This window comes from Silurus aristotelis (genome assembly GCF_946808225.1).
Source record: "Silurus aristotelis genome assembly, chromosome: 3".
Classification (NCBI taxonomy): Eukaryota; Metazoa; Chordata; class Actinopteri; order Siluriformes; family Siluridae; genus Silurus; species Silurus aristotelis.
This window is the reverse complement of record NC_139576.1, coordinates 11,238,299-11,258,111: the sequence shown is the minus strand read 5'-3', so window position 1 is coordinate 11,258,111 and position 19,813 is coordinate 11,238,299. Positions and strand designations below refer to the sequence as shown.

The 19,813-nt window shown below is 37.1% G+C and overlaps 4 protein-coding genes across 4 annotated transcripts in view; 2 read left to right on the top strand and 2 right to left on the bottom strand.

The window, feature by feature from the left end:
- The window catches only part of ankrd50l (ankyrin repeat domain 50-like), a 368,466-nt gene that overhangs the window by 234,131 nt on the left and 114,522 nt on the right, over nt 1–19,813 (top strand). The window lies entirely within an intron of this gene.
- Nucleotides 26–7,005, top strand: rabl3 (RAB, member of RAS oncogene family-like 3). Its single transcript, XM_083537193.1, has 8 exons — nt 26–293; nt 3,378–3,469; nt 4,376–4,505; nt 4,695–4,809; nt 4,984–5,134; nt 5,265–5,336; nt 6,178–6,216; nt 6,395–7,005. Exons 1-8 carry the CDS (start codon nt 248–250, stop codon nt 6,449–6,451), a joined length of 702 nt encoding a protein of 233 aa, XP_083393319.1. The 5' UTR covers nt 26–247; the 3' UTR covers nt 6,452–7,005.
- Nucleotides 10,333–11,908, bottom strand: LOC310723236 (granzyme G-like). The gene is made up of 5 exons (XM_083536010.1): nt 11,749–11,908; nt 11,452–11,599; nt 11,205–11,364; nt 10,861–11,118; nt 10,333–10,538 (listed from the first exon to the last, which is right to left on the bottom strand). Exons 1-5 carry the CDS (start codon nt 11,855–11,857, stop codon nt 10,389–10,391), a joined length of 825 nt encoding a protein of 274 aa, XP_083392136.1. The 5' UTR covers nt 11,858–11,908; the 3' UTR covers nt 10,333–10,388.
- Nucleotides 16,787–18,795, bottom strand: LOC310723237 (granzyme G-like). The gene is made up of 5 exons (XM_083536011.1): nt 18,095–18,795; nt 17,856–18,003; nt 17,607–17,766; nt 17,239–17,496; nt 16,787–16,993 (listed from the first exon to the last, which is right to left on the bottom strand). The coding sequence occupies exons 1-5, from the start codon at nt 18,198–18,200 to the stop codon at nt 16,844–16,846; spliced, it is 822 nt and encodes a 273-aa protein (XP_083392137.1). The 5' UTR covers nt 18,201–18,795; the 3' UTR covers nt 16,787–16,843.

Here is a 19,813-nt window from a genome sequence, read left to right as displayed (position 1 = left end):
CAAGAGTCCCGACAAGCACTGCATAAACGTCATACACGACGCATAACACATTATAATTCACTACTTAGGCTGTATATCGAAATACGTTCTCTCGATAGCGAGCCGTGCTCGAATATAGGACAACAACCTCTATTTAATATTCAACCAATTACTTTCCAAGCTTTCCGATGTTTGTTAGACTTTAATTTTGTCCAGCAGGAAGCACTTTTATAGATCCACAAACTTGAGAGTCATAGAGGAGATAAAGATGTCCTCGCTTGACAGAGTGAAAGTGTTAGTCTTGGGAGATTCAGGTAAGCGACAGGAAACTGTGAGCAGAACTAATGAGTGGATTTGGGTGAGATTGTGAGATTTTGCTGAGTCTTATCGAATTTTATTTTTTATTTCAAATTTTATATACTCAGACTTAATCTAAGGTTTGAGATGAGAGAGGACAAACATTGGGATAAATAGTGAAATTTAAAGAATTTTATTCACCTTTTCATGGTCGTGGTTGGCCAACATATTTAGCTGTAACGTTATGGACAACATTTCTTGATGTAACAATAGCTAGATGTAACAACATGGCAGTACATCCAGATGTAACAATAGCTTGAAGTAACGCTATGGCCAACTTATCTAGATGTAACAATATTGCCAAGATTTCTAGATGTAACAATATGGCCAGATGTAACATATCTAGATGTAACAATATGGCCAACCTATCTAGATGAAACAATATGGCCAACCTATCTAGATGTAACAGTATGGCCAGATGTAACTATCTAAATGTAACAATATGCCCAAGATTTCTAGATGTAACAATATGGCCAATGTATCTAGATGTAATGAAATCTAGATGTAAACATTTCCGTACCCACTGTACGTTTGACAGTATTCAGACCCCCTTAAATTTTTCACTCTTTGTTATATTGCAGCCATTTGCTAAAATCATTTAGGTTCATTCTTCTTACTCATGAATGTACACACAGCACCCCATACTGACAGAAAAACACAGAATTGTTGACATTGTTGCAGATTTATTAAAAAAGAAAAACTGAAATATCACATGGTCCTAAGTATTCAGACCCTTTGCTCAGTATTTAGTAGAAGCCCCCTTTTGATCTAATACAGCCAGGAGTCTTTTTGGGAAAGATGCAACAAGTCTTTCACACCTGGATTTGGGGATCCTCTGCCATTCCTCCTTGCAGGTCCTCTCCAGTTCTGTCAGGTTGGATGGTAAACGTTGGTGGACAGCAATTTTTAGGTCTCTCCAGAGATGCTCAATTGGGTTTAAGTCAGGGCTCTGGCTGGGCCATTCAAGAACAGTCACAGAGTTGTTGTGAAGCCACTCCTTCGTTATTTTAGCTGTGTGCTTAGGGTCATTGTCTTGTTGGAAGGTAAACCTTCAGCCCAGTCTGAGGTCCAGAGCACTCTGGAGAAGGTTTTTGTGCAGGATATCCCTGTACTTGGCCGCATTCATCTTTCCCTCGATTGCAACCAGTCGTCCTGTCCCTGCAGCTGAAAAACACCCCCACAGCATGATGCTGCCACCACCATGCTTCACTGTTGGGACTGTATTGGACAGGTGATGAGCAGTGCCTGGTTTTCTCCACACATACCGCTTAGAATTAAGACCAAAAAGTTCTATTTTGGTCTCATCAGACCAGAGAATCTTATTTCTCACCATCTTGGAGTCCTTCAGGTGTTTTTTAGCAAACTCCATGCGGGCTTTCATGTGTCTTACACTGAGGAGAGGCTTCCGTCGGGCCACTCTGCCATAAAGCCCCGACTGGTGGAGGGCTGCAGTGATGGTTGACTTTCTACAACTTTCTCCCATCTCCTGACTGCATCTCTGGAGCTCAGCCACAGTGATCTTTGGGTTCTTCTTTACCTCTCTCACCAAGGCTCTTCTCCCCCGATAGCTCAGTTTGGCCGGACGGCCAGCTCTAGGAAGGGTTCTGGTCGTCCCAAACGTCTTCCATTTAAAGATTATGGAGGCCACTGTGCTCTTAGGAACCTTAAGTGCAGCAGAAATCTTTTGTAACCTTGGCCAGATCTGTGCCTTGCCACAATTCTGTCTCTGAGCTCTTCAGGCAGTTCCTTTGACCTCATGATTCTCATTTGCTCTGACATGCATTGTGATCTGGAAGGTCTTATATAGATAGGTGTGTGGCTTTCCTAATCAAGTCCAATCAGTATAATCAAACACAGCTGGACTCAAATGAAGGTGTAGAACCATCTCAAGGATGATCAGAAGAAATGGAAAGCACCTGAGTTAAATATATGAGTGTCACAGCAAAGGGTCTGAATACTGAAGGACCATGTGATATTTCAGTTTTTCTTTTTTAATAAATCTGCAACAATGTCAACAATTCTGTGTTTTTCTGTCAGTATGGGGAGCTGTGTGTGCATTCATGAGGAAGAAGAATTAACTTAAATGATTTTAGCAAATGGCTGCAATATAACAAAGAGTGAAAAATTTAAGGGGGTCTGAATACTTTCTGTACCCACTGTATATAGATGTCAAATCAAATTCAATTTTATTTGTCACATACACATACTTACAGAGTACGACATGCAGTGAAATGGTTTATAACTTTATAACATATAGATGTAACAATATATAGGTGTGACAACATTTATGTAACTTTATTGCAAACAATCTAGAGGTAACTATCAAAATGTAACAACATGGCCAACATTTCTAGATGTAACTATATCTAAATATAACAATATGGTTAACATGTATAGATGTAACGGCATCTAGATGTAACGATCTGGCCAATGTATCTAACACGGCCAACACATTGAGATATAACAATATATAAATGATGCATATCCAGATGTATATCTAGATGTAACTATATGACCAACATATATAGAGCGAACCATATCTAGAAGTAACGATATGGCCAACATATTTAGATGTAACAATATGGGCAACATTTCTAGATGGAATGCTATTGCCATAACTGTAATATTATAATTTTTTTTTCTTATTGTCAACTTGTGCCTGTATTACCAATATGAAGTTTGTAGACTCTTACTTGCATGTCATTGCCTTCCATAGGTATTGTCTTCCACGTCAGTATAAAATATATTTAGGTTTGTTGCTGTCAATAAAACTGCAATAAGTACCAGGTACCATGAGAGGGAGCCATTACACCTGCCAAAATGATGTGCGAATGCAAGAGAACAAGTACTGGTTATATTACACCCAAATAACATCGACTAATCAAACCAAGTTATTAAGAATTTAATCCCTTTGGGTTTATATATGTATAAATCTGGCTCAGTGCTTCACCCGCCATTCAGCTCACTGCATGTCATTTCTAGATTTAACAATACCAACTTTTTGGTTACTCATGCTGTCTTTATGACTTGTGTGTTTCTAGGTGTTGGAAAGTCATCTTTAGTTCACCTGTTGTGCCATAATCAAGTTTTGGGAAATCCTTCATGGACAGTTGGCTGTTCTGTGGATGTCAGGGTAATTCTTAATTCAATTTATTTGTACAGCATTATTATCAATAGATTTTTCACAAAGCAGCTTAACAGAAATATGCCGATCAGGCATAACATAATGACCACTGAGAGGTGAAGTGAATAACACTGATTATCTCCTTATCATGGCACCTGTTAGTGGGTGGGACATATCAAGCAGCAAGTGAACATTTTGTCCTCAAATTTGATGTGTTAGAAGCAGGAAAATGGGAAAGCGTAAGGAGTCTTATGACTCACTCAACAAAAGAGCCAAATTGTGAAGGCTGGACGACTGGGTCAGAGCATCTCCAAAACTGCAGTTCTTGTGGGATGTTCCTGGTCTGCAGTGATCAGTATGTATCAAAGTGGTCCAAGGAAGAAACCGTGGTGAACCGATGATAGGGTCATGGGCGGCTGAGGCTCATGATGCTCATTGGGAGCGAAGGCTGGACCGCGTGGTCTGATCCAACAGATGATCTCCTGTAGTTCAATTGCTGAAGAAGTTAATGCTGGTTATAATAGAAAGGTGTCGAAATACACGATGTATCGCTGTTTAATGTGTACGGGGCTACAGACCAGACAAAGTGCCCATGCTGACCTCTGTCCACTGCCAAAAGCCACAACAATGGGCACATGAGCATCAGAACTGGACCACTGAGCAATTGAAGAAGGTTGGATGGTCTGATGAATCAGGTTTAATTATGAATCAGCATGTGAGATACAAGAATTCTTTAGTAACAAGCTAAAAAATTTGCATCCCTTCACTTGATTTATCTCAGAAAACATTTAGCACATTTACACTGTTTTACTGTTTACACTGTTTCTATTTCAAATCTCATTTATTATCTTGACACACATTTTGCTACTTTTTATTCTAAAGGAATTCACCTTGTTGATTGCTTCGTGTCTGCAGGTCCATGACTATAAAGAAGGTACTCCAGAGGAGAAGACTTACTACATTGAACTGTGGGATGTTGGAGGCTCTGTGGGAAGCGCCAGTAGTGTTAAAAGCACCAGAGCCGTTTTCTACAATTCAGTTAATGGTATGTTAGCAAAACCACTGATAATTTTGTATGTGGGAATGGAGCATAAGAATGCCTTGATGGATAAACAGTGACCATGACATCCAGGTTTAGATCTGGATAATTACACTGGCATTTAATATTTTTAAGGAAATAAATATGCTCTTGTGTAAAGGTGGATGTGTGTTACTGAATCTTTTTTTCCCCCAGGCATTATTTTAGTTCATGATCTGACCAACAAAAAATCCTCCCAGAATCTGTGTCGCTGGTCAATGGAGGCATTGAGCAAAGACTCTTCTCCTACAGGTGTCATTGTGTCAAATGGGTGAGTCGGTCTCAGTTTTATGTCAAATTAAAGCAATGAGGCCTGATTAGCTCCTTGTGTGTACCTGTAAAGAATACTAAACTATGATGCTTCAGCACTCTTACAGTGATTTCTATACATAAGTATAAGCACATGCATATAACTCTTAGTTTTACTCCTGTGGATATCATGCAGGGATTATGACCGAGAGCAGTTTGCAGACAACACCGTCCCTCTCCTGCTAATTGGCACGAAGTACGATCAGATTCCTGAAAACAAGAGGAATGACGTCCTGACTCGCACCGCCTTCCTGTCTGAAGATTTCAACGCAGAAGAGATTAACCTGGTGGGTGATTCTCACAGTGGGAGACTGTAAATGCCAGGAAAAGTTTATTCTATAATATTTTGTTATCTACAATTTCCATGTAATCCTGTTCTAATTGTTTATTATTTGATCACATTTGTCTGTTATTCAGGACTGTACAAATCCACGCTACTTTGCTGCTGGCTCATCTAATGCTGTAAAACTGAGCAGATTTTTTGACAAGGTAACAAGACAACTCCAGTATCTGTGGTGGATCTGCGGAATTTTCCGGATCCTATTCGTTCATTTCTTCAAGTCATGTCAAGTGGCATTTACAGCATTTATTTTGATATTAATTTCAACAACCTTTTAGAAACTGAGAGCTACTTCTTGGATACACATTAATGTGAAGGGTTTGATACACACTTCTGAAATAACAAATTTGCTCAATTTACCTTTAATTGTATGTTGTTATTAATATTTAATGATATTCATCTATATCTATTCATCTATATTTTAATATTGTTATTTTCAAATTCACAACAATTCAAATGTGATTTAAAAAAAGAATAGCAACAAAAAAAACTAGATGCAGCTCACTGGTAAGTGGCGCTATGGTGAGCTGTTTTTAGAAAAGGCCCTCGGGTGACTCATGTGGTCCTTGCAGGCAACCTGGTGACCCCTGATTTATGGTATAATATAGCACAAATTATCACAAAAGGGTAAACTGGGCAAATTGGAAATACAGTGTATGATAGTAGGAAATAATAAACTTTAAAAAAGTTATTTTCATCAAAGAAAGTCAAACGTCTCGTGAAAGTTTTCAGGGCATTTTGACCTGAAACTAAACCACCAACCTGATATTTTTAATGAAAAAAAAAAAAACTGATGTTGGAGCATCTAATGAGACATTAAACCCATTTTTTTAAGAATTTTTTAAAATAGTTATTTATTATTCATGAGAAAATTAGTGTATTAATATTAAATGTTTCTATTGTTTTAAATAAGGTTTTATTATATTTAATGTATTATTTCATGGTTTCATAAATGAATTTGATGTCATGCAATCGTGTTTAAACCAACAGGTTATAGAGAAGAGATATTTCAGTAGAGACCCGAGTCAGGTGAGTGTGTGTTCTGTTTTACTGTTTAACATTGTACTATGCAGTGTTTTACTTGATGACCACCATGGTGTAATGTTTTGCAGCATAAACAGCCATAAAAAAAGATGTATTTAAAAAAATGGTCACATTTTCTTATTGTTGCTGTAATTTTTCATTTTGTCCTGTTTTTTGTTTGTAGATGACCGGTTTCACAGAGAGGAAGCGCTTCAACTTCAAGAGTTTTCACTACGACTAAACGTGTGGAAATACTTCAGAGGCTTGTGGTTTCACAACCTGTAAAATTTACCAAACTTGCTCTCACTTCTATTTGACCATTAAAAGACCTCTTCTATTTTTTTATATAGTGACGGGAGAATAAGACTCACTTAAAGTGTGTTTACATATTTTACACAACAACTCATTTATGCAACATCTAGGCTGATCCTTTGCATGTGTAAAATGTACAATTGTATAAAACATTGACTGGGAAAAGGAGACTGTACTTTCTTAATTTTTTCTTAAAGCTTAATTTGTAAACAGCAGGTCCTTATCCTGTTTCCACGTCATGAGCCACATAATATAATTGCTCAAAAATAATCCTTTCTGTATCTGCTTATGATGTTAAACAATGATTTATCCTTAATGATAGGGATTTTTTTTATTTCTGTTTACTTTATTTAATAAAAGTCTTTAATTTATCCATTTTGATAAATATGCTGTATTTGCTATATTAGCAAACCTGTACTTCATATAATTGTATATAATGTTTACATGAATTAGATGAATAAAGAAACTTTTCTTAAACAATTATTCACATGAGTATTCACCCATTGATTTCTTAAATATATTTGGAAGAAAACTATAAAATCTACAAAGACGATTGATCCAAAGTGTGTAATATACAAACACACACACACACACACACACACACACATATATATATATATATATATATATTATGTAATATATTATATATATTACACTTTGATATATGATATTTGATTTACGGTCTATTGAAAATAACTCTTGATTTTAACCTTTATTTTTTAAATATCTGGCAACAAAAGTGAGTACACCCTAAGTGATAACAGCTGTATGTTACTTAACCATGCAAAGCCACATGTCCTATGTATCATCTGTGTATCTTTTATTAGAGTTAAAATTTGGTGCTTTGACTGACCACTAGATGTTGAACATGGCACCTCATGGCAAAGACTCACTGAGGATTGTATAGCTTCTTATAGCCTAGGGCAAAGATGGCCTAAGCTATAAGAAGATCTATAAAATACATAAACACCTAACTAGACGAGAGGAGAGGAGAGGAGAGGAGAGACTCAAAAGGGCAGAATGAGGTATGGAACCTTCGTACACACTTTTAGAACTTACACCTACAATCCACACAACACCAGGCATATATTAAGTTTTGCAATAAGGCTTACACGTAAATGGAATATTTCATATTCATTTGACCACCTTTACTAATTAAAGTTACTGGCAGTATTGATGTGGGAGTGAAGAGGCGCTGGATGTAGCACCAAAATTCACTGGGTTATGGGACACCTGATGCCAGTCATATTTCCAAAGTGCATTAGGCCATAACTTAGCCTACCACTAGCTCTTTTATGACTTTCTCTCTTACTTTGTTTGTACTTGTCTGTGTTAACATTCACTATATTGCCAAAAGTATTGGGTCACCTGACCTTTCCTGCCATATGTAGTTCTTTTCCAAACTGTTACCACAAAGCTGGAGGCACTCAATTGTATAGTACGTCTTTAGGTTTGCTATAATACATTTTTTCCTTTACTTTACCCCCAAACCTGTTCCAGCATGGCAATGCCCCTGTGCACAAAATGAGCTTCTTGAAGATCTGATTTACATGCTTCGCAAAGAAAGATCTTGAGTGGCCTTTTATTGAGCTCTGAGCTCATCCCTCCTAAAAACCTTTGGTATAAATCGGAACGCTGAGTGCACCCCAGGTCTCCTCACCTACATCAGTACCTGCCTTTCGTAATACCCTTGTGGCTGATGAACACAAATATCTATAAGCGAACACCAAAATCTAGTTTGGTTCTAAAACAGCTTCCCAGAAGAGTGGAGGGAATTATAAGTCCAAACTGCGACTGAATGTGGAATGCAATGCTCAAAAATCTCATGACCAGGTGACCCAATACTTTTGCCAATATAGTGTATGTATCTGCGCTGCTCTTCAACATGTACAGAATGTTTCAGTGTTTCTGCAACAGTCATAGACAACAATGGCCACACACACTAATTATAAAAAAAAAGGCTTCCTTAAAGGTAAAATATTTTTAGAAGGCCAAAGCATGGGAAGCTAGTGGCTTCTTGATAAAAGCTAAATAGTATGATATATTGTATATTCATCAAACAATTAAGGCTCTAAGGTCTTTCAACAATAGCTGAAAATATTCAGTGCCTTAAAATGCCATCTCCGAAAGGAGCATGAAGGAAACATTTATCAGGTCATTAAATGTAATTTTTAGAATAATTTATTGTTAATTTAGCTGTTAATAATTTTGTTACATCGATAAAAATGCAATCTCAATATACTACTCTCTCATTAACCCGTTGCTGTAACCTGTTTCTGTACTACTCTCCCATTAACCTGTACTCATAGCTTTTATCTTGTATTTTTCTACAGGCTAGAAACAGTGTCATAAAGCCTAATACGTGTATTCCTATGAAGTGGGTCATAAGTGCAATACTTGTGTAGATGTAAGAGAGAATATAACAGGCCTACTGTCTCTGTAAAGGTAATAATTGTTATAAAATATTATTATGACAAAGAAAGGTTTGTTTAACTTCCTAGTTTTTAGTAATTCATTTTCAGTACAATTCATTTGTCAAAATGTATTAGAGAAGAAAAGCAGGCTATATTATAGATACTGATGCCTCTGATGATGTGTCGCTCTGATGTCTAATATTATTGGGAAGTGATTCTCCAGCAAAGAATAAGAAGTAAAAATAAACCAGATTCAGAGTCAGATGAGCAAGAATTTGCTTTTTTTTGTTCAGATTTGAGGAATTTTAGCTGAAAAATGAGTACAAAAAGTAAGTTTGTCACATGTATGTAGTTTCACATTCTGTCTTGTTCTTGCTCATAGATGACATAATTAATAGGCGGGAAGCATTTCAACTTCAAAAAACTTCAGTACAACTAAATGTATGAAAACATGACAGAGGCTTGTGCTTTTAGTCATGTATGATCTGATGATATTGCCTATAACCTTTCACCACAGTTGTTTATGAAAATGTAAAAAGCAGATGAAAGTGCAGATACACCTTTTACTACTTTACAAAACATCACGTAACAAAGAAACATGAATGTGAAAAACCTAACCTGACAACAGGTATTTTTGGGGTCTTGTAATAAATCATAGATATAACACTACAATGTGTTCATTTGACCAGGTTATCTGACATTCTGACCATTATCTATTTGACCATTAGTTATCAGATCTGTTACTGATGGACTGATGTGAGACTGAGGAGGTAATGGATGTATTGTGCAATTTGCATCAGTGCCCATTGTGTAAAGTAAAACTTTTTTTTTCATAATGTAAAAATGCATCATGTCAAAAGAGGCTTAATGCTTTTTCTCTCAAAGGTTTTTCTCTCCCCTTATGTGTAGATGTGTGCCACTGCACTACACTGTGGCTCTGTGCATGCAACACATTTTAATGGTTTTAATAGTCAGACACAAGATTGATCACTCAAGACAGATATTTCTGCAAAGACCTGAGACCAGTGTAAAGTTACACATGCAGTTTTCACTTTTAACAGAATCATGAACTCAGTCTGTAAACTGATGGGCACTGTGCTGACTTTTTTTTAGCCTCAAAGCTAATTGCAACTAAAAATAATTATTTATGCTTACATTTTACACAGATTTTATGTTACCACAGTTACTGAGTGTGTACAAACATTATATAGGCTTGTGGCTTTTTTTCTCTTCCTGTCTGACAAACCCACCACCTCTACATCTTAGCATCAGACCTGAAACTGTATAGGTTAGCTTTGCTGTAGTTAAAATATTACTCTATAGTAATTATTTAATTATTTTTATTAATTACCCACCAAAGGTCACTCGACAGATATTCAATAAAAAAAGACAAATGTAATGTATGCAGTGTATATTTTATTGAATCATGGTTACTTCCATTGTGTTCACTTTCTATCCTATAACTTGTTTAATCCATGGCAAAAAGGAAGAGATCTTCATATATACCTCTGGATATTTGTCATTTAGGCAGTTTCCACTGAATGTATATGCTGCTATTCCTTGTGGCTGATTATCACAGATAAGTGGACTCCCTGAATCACCCTGTAGAGAAAATAAGAGAATAAAAAAATACAATAAGTTGTACTTTAACATTCGGATGTTCTAAACAGACAATTTCGATTTGGTCATTTTTTTTTTCATATCAAATATTATATATACACTGACCAGCACAACTTTATAGTCACCAATCAGGCATAATATTATAACCACCTGCATAATGTTGTAAAAACAGTTCTGACCCACCGAGCATTAACAGTTAAACATTAAAGTCTTCAGCAATTAGAGCTAAAGGAGCTCATCTGTTGGATCGACCCACATGCTGTAAAATATTTAAATGTTTTCACTGAACGCTACAATGCAGTACCTGACAAAATGCATTTTTCCCATCAACGTTGGTGCAGATCATGTTATAGCTGTCAAAATACATCTGCCAAGCATCCTTGCACTCAGAGTTGGACATTATTTTGAGAGTTGCTTCTTTTAGGACATTCGATGCTGCGCTGTTCTGTGCTGTCTTGCCCCAGCCAGCAATTGAACATAACCGATTGGCGGGAATGTCCTTGTCTTTCTTTGGAAGAGCAATAACCGTCACATTTTTGTTCAGCTTGGCATTGGATTTCAGCTGTAACAGATTAGTGACTTAGGTGATGTTTGAGCGGACAGCTGATTTTCACTACATGAATAGAAGCAAAAATTATAAAGACGTACCTTCAGGAGCATGATATCATTTGCACGTTCATTCTTCCTGTAACATGGATGCTTGATGCATTTCTTCACTTTGATTCTTTGCTGCTCGTGCTCCTTTTTACTGATGTTGTGAGCTCCCAGTACCACTTCCAGCTGCCCCTTTCCAGAATATTCTATGTTGCTAGTGTCACAGATAATGTATATCATTTGACTATATAAACTTGTTATACAGAAAATTTTATACATGAACAAAAAGACAAACACATACTCAGCACAGTGAGCTGCAGTCAGCACATAATTCTTTCTGATAAGAAGACCACCACACTCGTGTTTTTTGTCATTCTGGACAGACACCATGTAGGGTCGGGAGTGTGGTATTGCTACTTTTCCTCCAATAATACTACTCTCCATTCCCCCTAACAAAAAAAAAACAAAAAAAACATGAGGAACATAACGCTGAAAACATTGTAATGCTTCCTTTACTGCTTTAAATTATAAAAAAAAATCAATCATTAATTTAAAATTGCACATATACATTTTAAATATTTAATACAGAATACATTACCACATGAATGGATGACTGAAAGCACAACGAGAGAGATGGTGAAGAGCATATCTGTAGACCACCACACGAACACTGAACTGAGCAACATGCTCTTTCTTTCCTGTTGCATTTCAAACAACCAGCTGACCAAGTTGCTCCAACCCTTTTGATGGGTTTTGAAATGAAAGGTTAATAATATAATACAGAACGCCATTGATATTTCCTTATTACCGTTTAAGATTTGGCCGTCTTTCTCAAAATAATTTGGAAAATCAAAGTGTTACTTAAAGAAAATCCCTTCCCATTTCATGCTGTCAGCAATGGCACCACATGGCATAGAAATGTTACAAGACCTGAGAAAGCAAATTATTTCTTTACACCAGAAAGGTGAAGGCTCCAAGAAGATCAGCAAAGCTTTACTTATTAATCAGAATACTGCAGCAAAAGTGGTACAAAAATTAAATAAAGATAAAACTGCAATCATCTTACAGAGTCATCCACAGAAGATAATACCTCGACAGGAGCATCTTCTGAAGAGAATGGTTAAATAAAATCGACATGCAAGTTCACTGCAGTTATCTTAAGAAGTAGAACGCCAAACTAGGGTGACTGTTTCCCTTGACAAATCAGGGCTTACACTGCAGAGGAATGGCATGCATGGGTGCCATCCATGACAGAAGCCTCTCCTAAAGCCCAGGCACAAAAATGTCAACCTTGGGTTTGCCAGGACTCATGCAAAGCTGAAGACTACTGGGACTTTATTCTCTGGAGTGATGATACCAAGATAAATGTTTTTGGAACTGATGGCTTCAAAACTGTATAGTGTCGCAAAGGTGAGGAATACAAAGAGAAATGCATGGTGCTTACAGTGAAACATGGTGGTGGCAGTGGCCTTATGTGGGGCTGCATGAGTGCTGCTGGTGTTGGGAGCTGCATTTCATTGATAGCATCATGAATTCACAGATGTACTGCTCTATACTGAAAGAGAGGGGGTGTACTCATTTACGCTGAGCACTGTATATATAGATTAGATATTTGATTGTGATTAATCGCATGATTGTCATGAGTTAACTCGTGATCTCCAGGCTACTCACTCTCTACCTGAAATATAATTTGTATTGTGCATCCTTCTGTGTCCGTTCAGGTAGCATCGTGCAGTGTTTCTGCTACCTTAATATCGGAACAGATTGATTTAGTAGAACTAGGAGTGCTAATGGAAGAGGAACAGAAACAGGTTAGAGCGCTTCTACCACAAGTTTAAAGATCTGTTCTATACTCACAAAGGACATTTAGGATGTTCAAGCCTCAGTGGCTGGCAGTCAGGGCCAGCAGAGTCTTCTCTGCTGGCCTAAACACTATCAGAAGCACTGACCTACATTTACAACCTAAATTCTAATATTTGTTCTATGAAATTTATTCCCAACAGTTTATTCTCTTCTTTTTGTAGCGTTTCTCTTGGCTGCACTGCTTACTATCTTGGAGCCATCTTGTTCTGGGCAGAAGAATGTGATGGTAATGTCTGATGTGTTCAGTAAGTTTACGAAGACGGTTCCTAGTAGGGACCAGCAGGCTAAAACGGTGGCCCATGTTCTGGTGAATGAGTGGTTCTTTAAGTTTGGGGTTCCTGATCATATTCTTTCGGTCCAGGGCGCAACTTTGAATCCCAACTGATACAAAGAGTTGTGTAGCCTTTATCAGGTGGGTAAGTCTTGCAGCACCCTTTACCATCCGGCTGGTAATGGCCAATGTGAAAGGTTCAACCAAACATTACACAATTTGCTGAGAACTTCGACCCCTGATAGAAAGAGAGACTGGGCATCTTGTTTATAGCAATTGCTCTCTTGTTATGATACAACTCCACACCAGGCCACGGGAGAGTCTCCATTTTTTCTCATGTTTGACCAACAGCCTAGGTTGCCCATTGATTTTTTGCTTGTTAGAGTACCAGAGCCAGTGGCCGGTAGGGTTCACCAGTTGGTGGAAGGTACATGTGAAGGATGTTTTTGAGGGTGCTCAAGGTAGATTGCAGGTTGCCACAGAGCGACGTAAGGTAGAGCACTATGAGCGGGTTAGGGAGCTGCCGTTAAGGGAAGGTCACTTGGTTTACCTGCATGACCAAGGAGCGCAGGGTCATCATAAGATCCTTAATTTGTGGAGCTCAACTGTATATCAGGTGGTTAAGGCGCCTCCAGTGGGTGGAGCAGTGTATACAATAGCCCCAATGGGTGCCTCGGAGAGTGTACGTCATGTGCATCGATCCCTATGTAAAACCTTAAGCCCACGGTGCAATGGCATCGGATGGTCTTGAGATTCAGGTGGAGTGGCCTGTGGAGGGGACAACTAAGGAGGAGCTCGTTGACGGAGACTTGGTTTCTGCGGTGTCGGAGTTCCCTTTCATAGCTCGGGAGAGTACGGTGGGAGAGTATGGTGGGAGTTTCCATTAGAAGCGACAGGATTCAGCTAGGATTTTATCAAAAGAGGTTGTGGTCCTGGGTTGAGCTCTTTGCCAATATCGAGACCAATGGTAGGGGTGCCACACAGTTCGTGTGGGAAGAACCCAAAGAGTTTGCCACAAACAGTAGGGGGGAGAGACATGAGGTGTCGTGCTTCTCTTTTGTCTTGGACTAATGCTGTTAGGGCATTATTTAGGCCTTGGTCTTAGAGCCTGGCAGGACAGTTTGGTTTCTCGTTGGGACGATGATGATTGAAGTTGAGGTAGATTGTGATAGTGGTGGCTGTCACATGTCTATGCGGAGCAATCGGAACAATGGGCGTGTTTCACTTTACTAAATAAGTGGGCCTATGAAAGAAGCCATAGGTGCCTTGTTGTAGTGCTTTTTCCATGATTACTAATGACGTCACGGGATATCCGGCACAGCTTGGAGATATTTGTGTGTGTGGATCGAGGAATATAGCCATTATCGGGATAACACTATCCCACATCCTTGTTTTGAGTTTCTCGGCATAAACTGATTAAACTAGAAGTGAGCAACTGAGAGCCGTTGTAGTGGGTTGTCTATGGGTCGCTGAAGCTTTGCCGGTGGTGCTTTTTTGGACCGATGTTTCTCCTATTATGTTCCGAGCACCGACGTGGGACACATGTCCTTGCTATACAGTGCTGTATGGAATGCTAGTGTGCTAATAGACTACATGCATCATTAGCTTTCATTAGTTTGTCTGTTTCAGTATTCAACACTCTGATGATCAGCTGGGAGGTGGCCTGATAAACTGATGTATATTGCTTTTTTTTTTTTAAGGGTTCGGAAGATCCGGATGATTACTCAACAGTCAGCAGAGTGCTCAGAATTCATTTTTTTTTTTTTTTTAGGTGTATTGAATGGAACTGATTGTTTTTTTTTTATTATGTTACTTATATTATTTTCTTTTCTTGTGCTTATGCGGCCGTCATTGTGTGCTTGTATTCACTTGTATTCTTGTTTTTTCCTTTGTTGTGGTTTTGTTTATTGTGTGTATGTATGTATGTATGTATGTATGTATGTATGTATGTATGTATGTGTGTGTATGTGGTTTGCTTTCTCTCCAGGTGTTTGGGTGAACAGTTTTAGTGTGAGGGACAAGTTCCTCTCTGCTTGGTGGTGGTTTTCTTCAGTGTGCAGTGTCCAACAGGGGGGGGTGTTGTGTCGTGTGAGTTCACGTGTGCTTGCTGTGGATAGATCAATAGAGTGAGGTCCCCAGCCTTGGAGTACAAGCAGGCTTGGGTGTTAATATATATTGCTTTTATGTGATTTTAATTGCTATTAATAAAGTGCTGTTATTTAATCTCTTTTTCATGTCCTGACTCAGCTGTAGTCGAACCTGGGTTCCTTGAATATTTCTTTATTAAAGGAGATCCAGGGTAAATAAGCCCTCAGGGTAGCATAGTTGGTTTTCGTTTGTAAGGTAGCTTTTTAAATAAATTTAAAATCCTACTAGTAATTCCCCTTGTTGCTCTAACTTTCACAATTTTTGAGAACAAGTTGGATTTTCGGGGGCCACACAAACAAACACTAGAATGCTATAGGATGCGCAGTTCTTGAGATTCTGATTTTAATGTATTGACCAGGTGAGAGTAATCAATGGTCAAATAATCCATATGTTAAGGCAACTTAACTTGCAGTGTCTTTCTTTAATTAAAAGGACATTTATAGATGTGTGTTTTCATTTGTCGACATCTAACAACCAAATATGTTTAGCCTGAAACAGTTTGAAGAACACAAGTCTAGATATCTTTGTATTCTGTAACATTGCAGTTTCCATTCTGAAAAAAAAGTCCTTGTAGACTTTAACTAAAATCTTGTCAAAGTTTTACCTCATTGTTATTTTGTTTATTCAAGTACTGTTAATCAAACAGTCCATATGACAGAAATGTTTGAGGGTATCGTGAAATATTTATATATTGTCCAGGCTTAGTTCAAATGATTAAAAATTTAAACTTTTTTGTTAATCATACATTAAATATATATGTATTTATACTAGGCTAAGTAATAATAAGCTAAATAACAACATTATGGTAATAAGTCTGTTCAAGCTTACATTTGTGGCCTGAGGTGTCATTTTTGCAGAGACCTGAAGAAATCATTTTCTTTTCTAGTGTGTGTGATAGTAAACCTCTGTAACCTGTAAGATTTGTGATGGCATATGTAGTATTTAACTTTGGTTAGAATATTAAACTATATCTGCAAATCATGAACACTAATTAGAACAAAGATTGGCTTTCTTATAGTTAGATATGAACTATAGTTGAATGCAACTATGCTCATAGTTCATGCTTATGGTATGCTTGTGGCTTTTTTGTTGTTGTTGTTGCTGCTGCTGAGTGTTAAACCCACTACCGCTACCACTACATTTTTGGCTTTTTTTTGCCATTGCTTTCAAATTGTTGCGGTAGTAGTAATAAATTCAGTTTTCTTTTTACCTACCAAGGATTCATTTTACCTTAAAGCTAGTGTAAGAGGTATATATATATATATATATATATATATATATATATATATATATATATATATATATATATATATATATATATATATATATTTATAATAGCAGAGAAGACACACACTTCAGGTATGCACTGTATATTTTATTTGATCTTGGTTACTTCCAATTTGTCTACTCTTTAGCCCATAACTTGTTTAAACCAAGGAATGAAATAAGAAATCTTCATATATACCTCTGGAAACTTGCGGTTTAAGCAGTTTCCACCGAAGGTATATGCAGCTATCCCTATTGGTTCATTGCCACAGATAAGAGGACTCCCTGAGTCACCCTGAAGAGAGAATAAGAGAAAAAATGACAGATTATTTGTGTTTTTTACATGTTGGCAAACTTCAGTGGTATAAGAGAAATACATCTTAAGACACGTTATAGAAAAAGAATCTGCTTTATTTAATATCTTAGAAACTGTAATTATTCTCCCTAAGCAGCACACCATGTCAAACCTTAAACCTTAAACTTAAAATGTACAGATATTTTAGGTATTGAAATTTTGTTATGAATGCTTAACCACAGTACCTGACAAAAAGCTTTTTTCCCATCAGAGACAGTGCAGATCATGCTGTCAGCGAGAAACCTGTCCTTCCAAATATTTCTGCACTCAAAGTTGAACTGTACTTTGAGTGTTGCTTCTTTTAGGACACTTGATTCTGCGCTGTTCTGTGCTGTCTTCCCCCAGCCTGCTATTGAACATAACTGATTGGCTGGAATGCTTTCGTCCTTCTTTGGAAGAGCAATAACCTTTATAGCTTTGTTCAGCTTGGCGTTGGATTTCAGCTGTAATAGATTTGTTAGTTAGGTGGTGTTTGATCTGAAAGCAAATTTTCACTAAATGAACAGTAGCAAAAATTAGAACTGCGCTACCTCTGAAAGGTTTAAAGACATACCTTCAGTAACATTATATCATTTGGACGTTCATTCTTCCTGTAACATGGATGCATGATGTATTTCTGCACCTTGATTCTTTGCTGCTGGTGCTCCTTTCGACTGATGTTGTGAGCTCCCAGTACCACTTCCAGCTGCTTCTTTTCAGAATATTCTATGTTGCTAGTTTCACAGATAGGTACATAATTTTACTTTATCTACTGAAAATGGTAGCATGGTCTTTATACATGAACAAAAGCACAAAAACATACTCAAAACAGTGAGCTGCAGTCAGCACATAATCCTTTCTAATAAGAAGACCACCACACTTGTGGTGTTTGTCAATCTGAACAGACACTATGTAGGGTCGGGAGTGTGGTTTTGCTTCTTTTCCTCCAATAATACCACTCTCCATTGCCCCTAACAAAAAACATGACGGTTATATAGTTGATAAAATGGTTTTAAATATGTATGCAATGTATATAATGAAAAAAAAATAATAATACATTACCACACAAAGGGAGGACAAAAAATAGAAGGATAGAGATGCCCAAGAACATTTCTACTCTACACCAAACCAATTGATATCTATTATATTTCAACAAAATTTCAATCATAGTCCCTCCCCTTTGAAAGCTCCACACTTTTGAACTCACAATGTGCAAACTGCATGCACAGTTGACACTTACACACAGATCTTTGTTGTGAGGTAAGAGGGTATGACTCAAAATGAAACTAAAGGTGAATGCAAAGAATTACTGAGAATGCTGTTTGTTTGGGAAGAATATATGAATCAATTAATCTAAAGCCCACTAAATAAATGATGGTATTATTTTCCAAAACCATAAACAGAATATTTAAAATTCATGTAAACAGTTTGATTTGTTTGTTGTAAGCTTTAAACAAACATAAATTAGCAAATATTTAATTTCTTTTGTCATCCCACAATAAACTACTAACAGAAAAATAGACTGATAGTTAAGGCTGCCAGGTTTTATGATACACACTATTCACACAGTACCAACTTCAGCAACACAATACCAAATTTAACAAAAAGGAAACACAAGTATTCTCAGCCTTGGAGTACAAAGTACCAAGAGGCTTCGTCCAACAGGGGTTGAAAGGCTCAGTCCCACCACAATGTATGATGTGTCTCATTATATCTACAGCAATGGTCTCCATTAGACACCTGAAAAGGTGTTGGTGTAGTCAATGGATATTAATAATGTATTTGAAACTTACAGAGTTTCATAATTGTTTATATGTGTCCTATGGTTATCAAGTTGCAATTAATATATATATATATATATATATATATATATATATATATATATATATATATATATATAAAATTGCATCAGTAAGTACCATAAGTAACCTATTTTTCATCTTAAAAACTTGATAATTGACAGATCTTTCAAAATGATAAGGACAATGATTACATTAACAAAATCAATATATTCTAATAAAAATCTCTGAATTGAAAATTATTTGAAATGTGTTAATGAACCAATTAATGTGTCTGAAAAATAAAATGTAGAGGTATAAAAAAAAGGTCCCTTTGCAAATGTTTGCTCCTTATTAGATATAACAATTTCATTTTTATATCCAGGGTTAGTTTTCACTAAATATTAAATGAGTGCCAAGAAATCTAAACATTTATCATGTATGAACATTATACAGTAGGTTTACTGGTCAGCACTATTTTGTGTATCTCTCTTATACTGTCTTGTGTTGTCTCTAAGCACTGTTTGTACCAGATTGCACACGACGCACTTTATGTGGTGAGGACACTTATTTTAGTCCTTAGCTCTGTGTTCTGTTATGTCGCTCTGTTGTGTGATGTCGCTCTGTGTTGTTTTATAGCACCAGGGTTCTGGAGAAACTTTGTCTCCATTCACTGTGTACTGCATCAGCTTTATAGGGTTGAAATGACAAAAGCTTCTTGACTCGACTCTTAATGGTTTGTGGTTGTTTTAGACCATGTAATGTTGGAGACTTATTCTAGGTGAACGGAATACTTAACCAACATGGCTGCCATTCCATACTTCAGGGATATCTAATTCCTTCTGGACTGTGACTCAATTAAACATAAAAAAGACAATGACCTGAAGCATACATCTAAGCTCTGTAAGATTTATTTAGAAAGCAAACAGTTGGCTGGAGTGTTATCTATCATGTATTGGGATGAACTGGCTAGCAAGGTTAGAAACTTGTGAAAAACACCTTT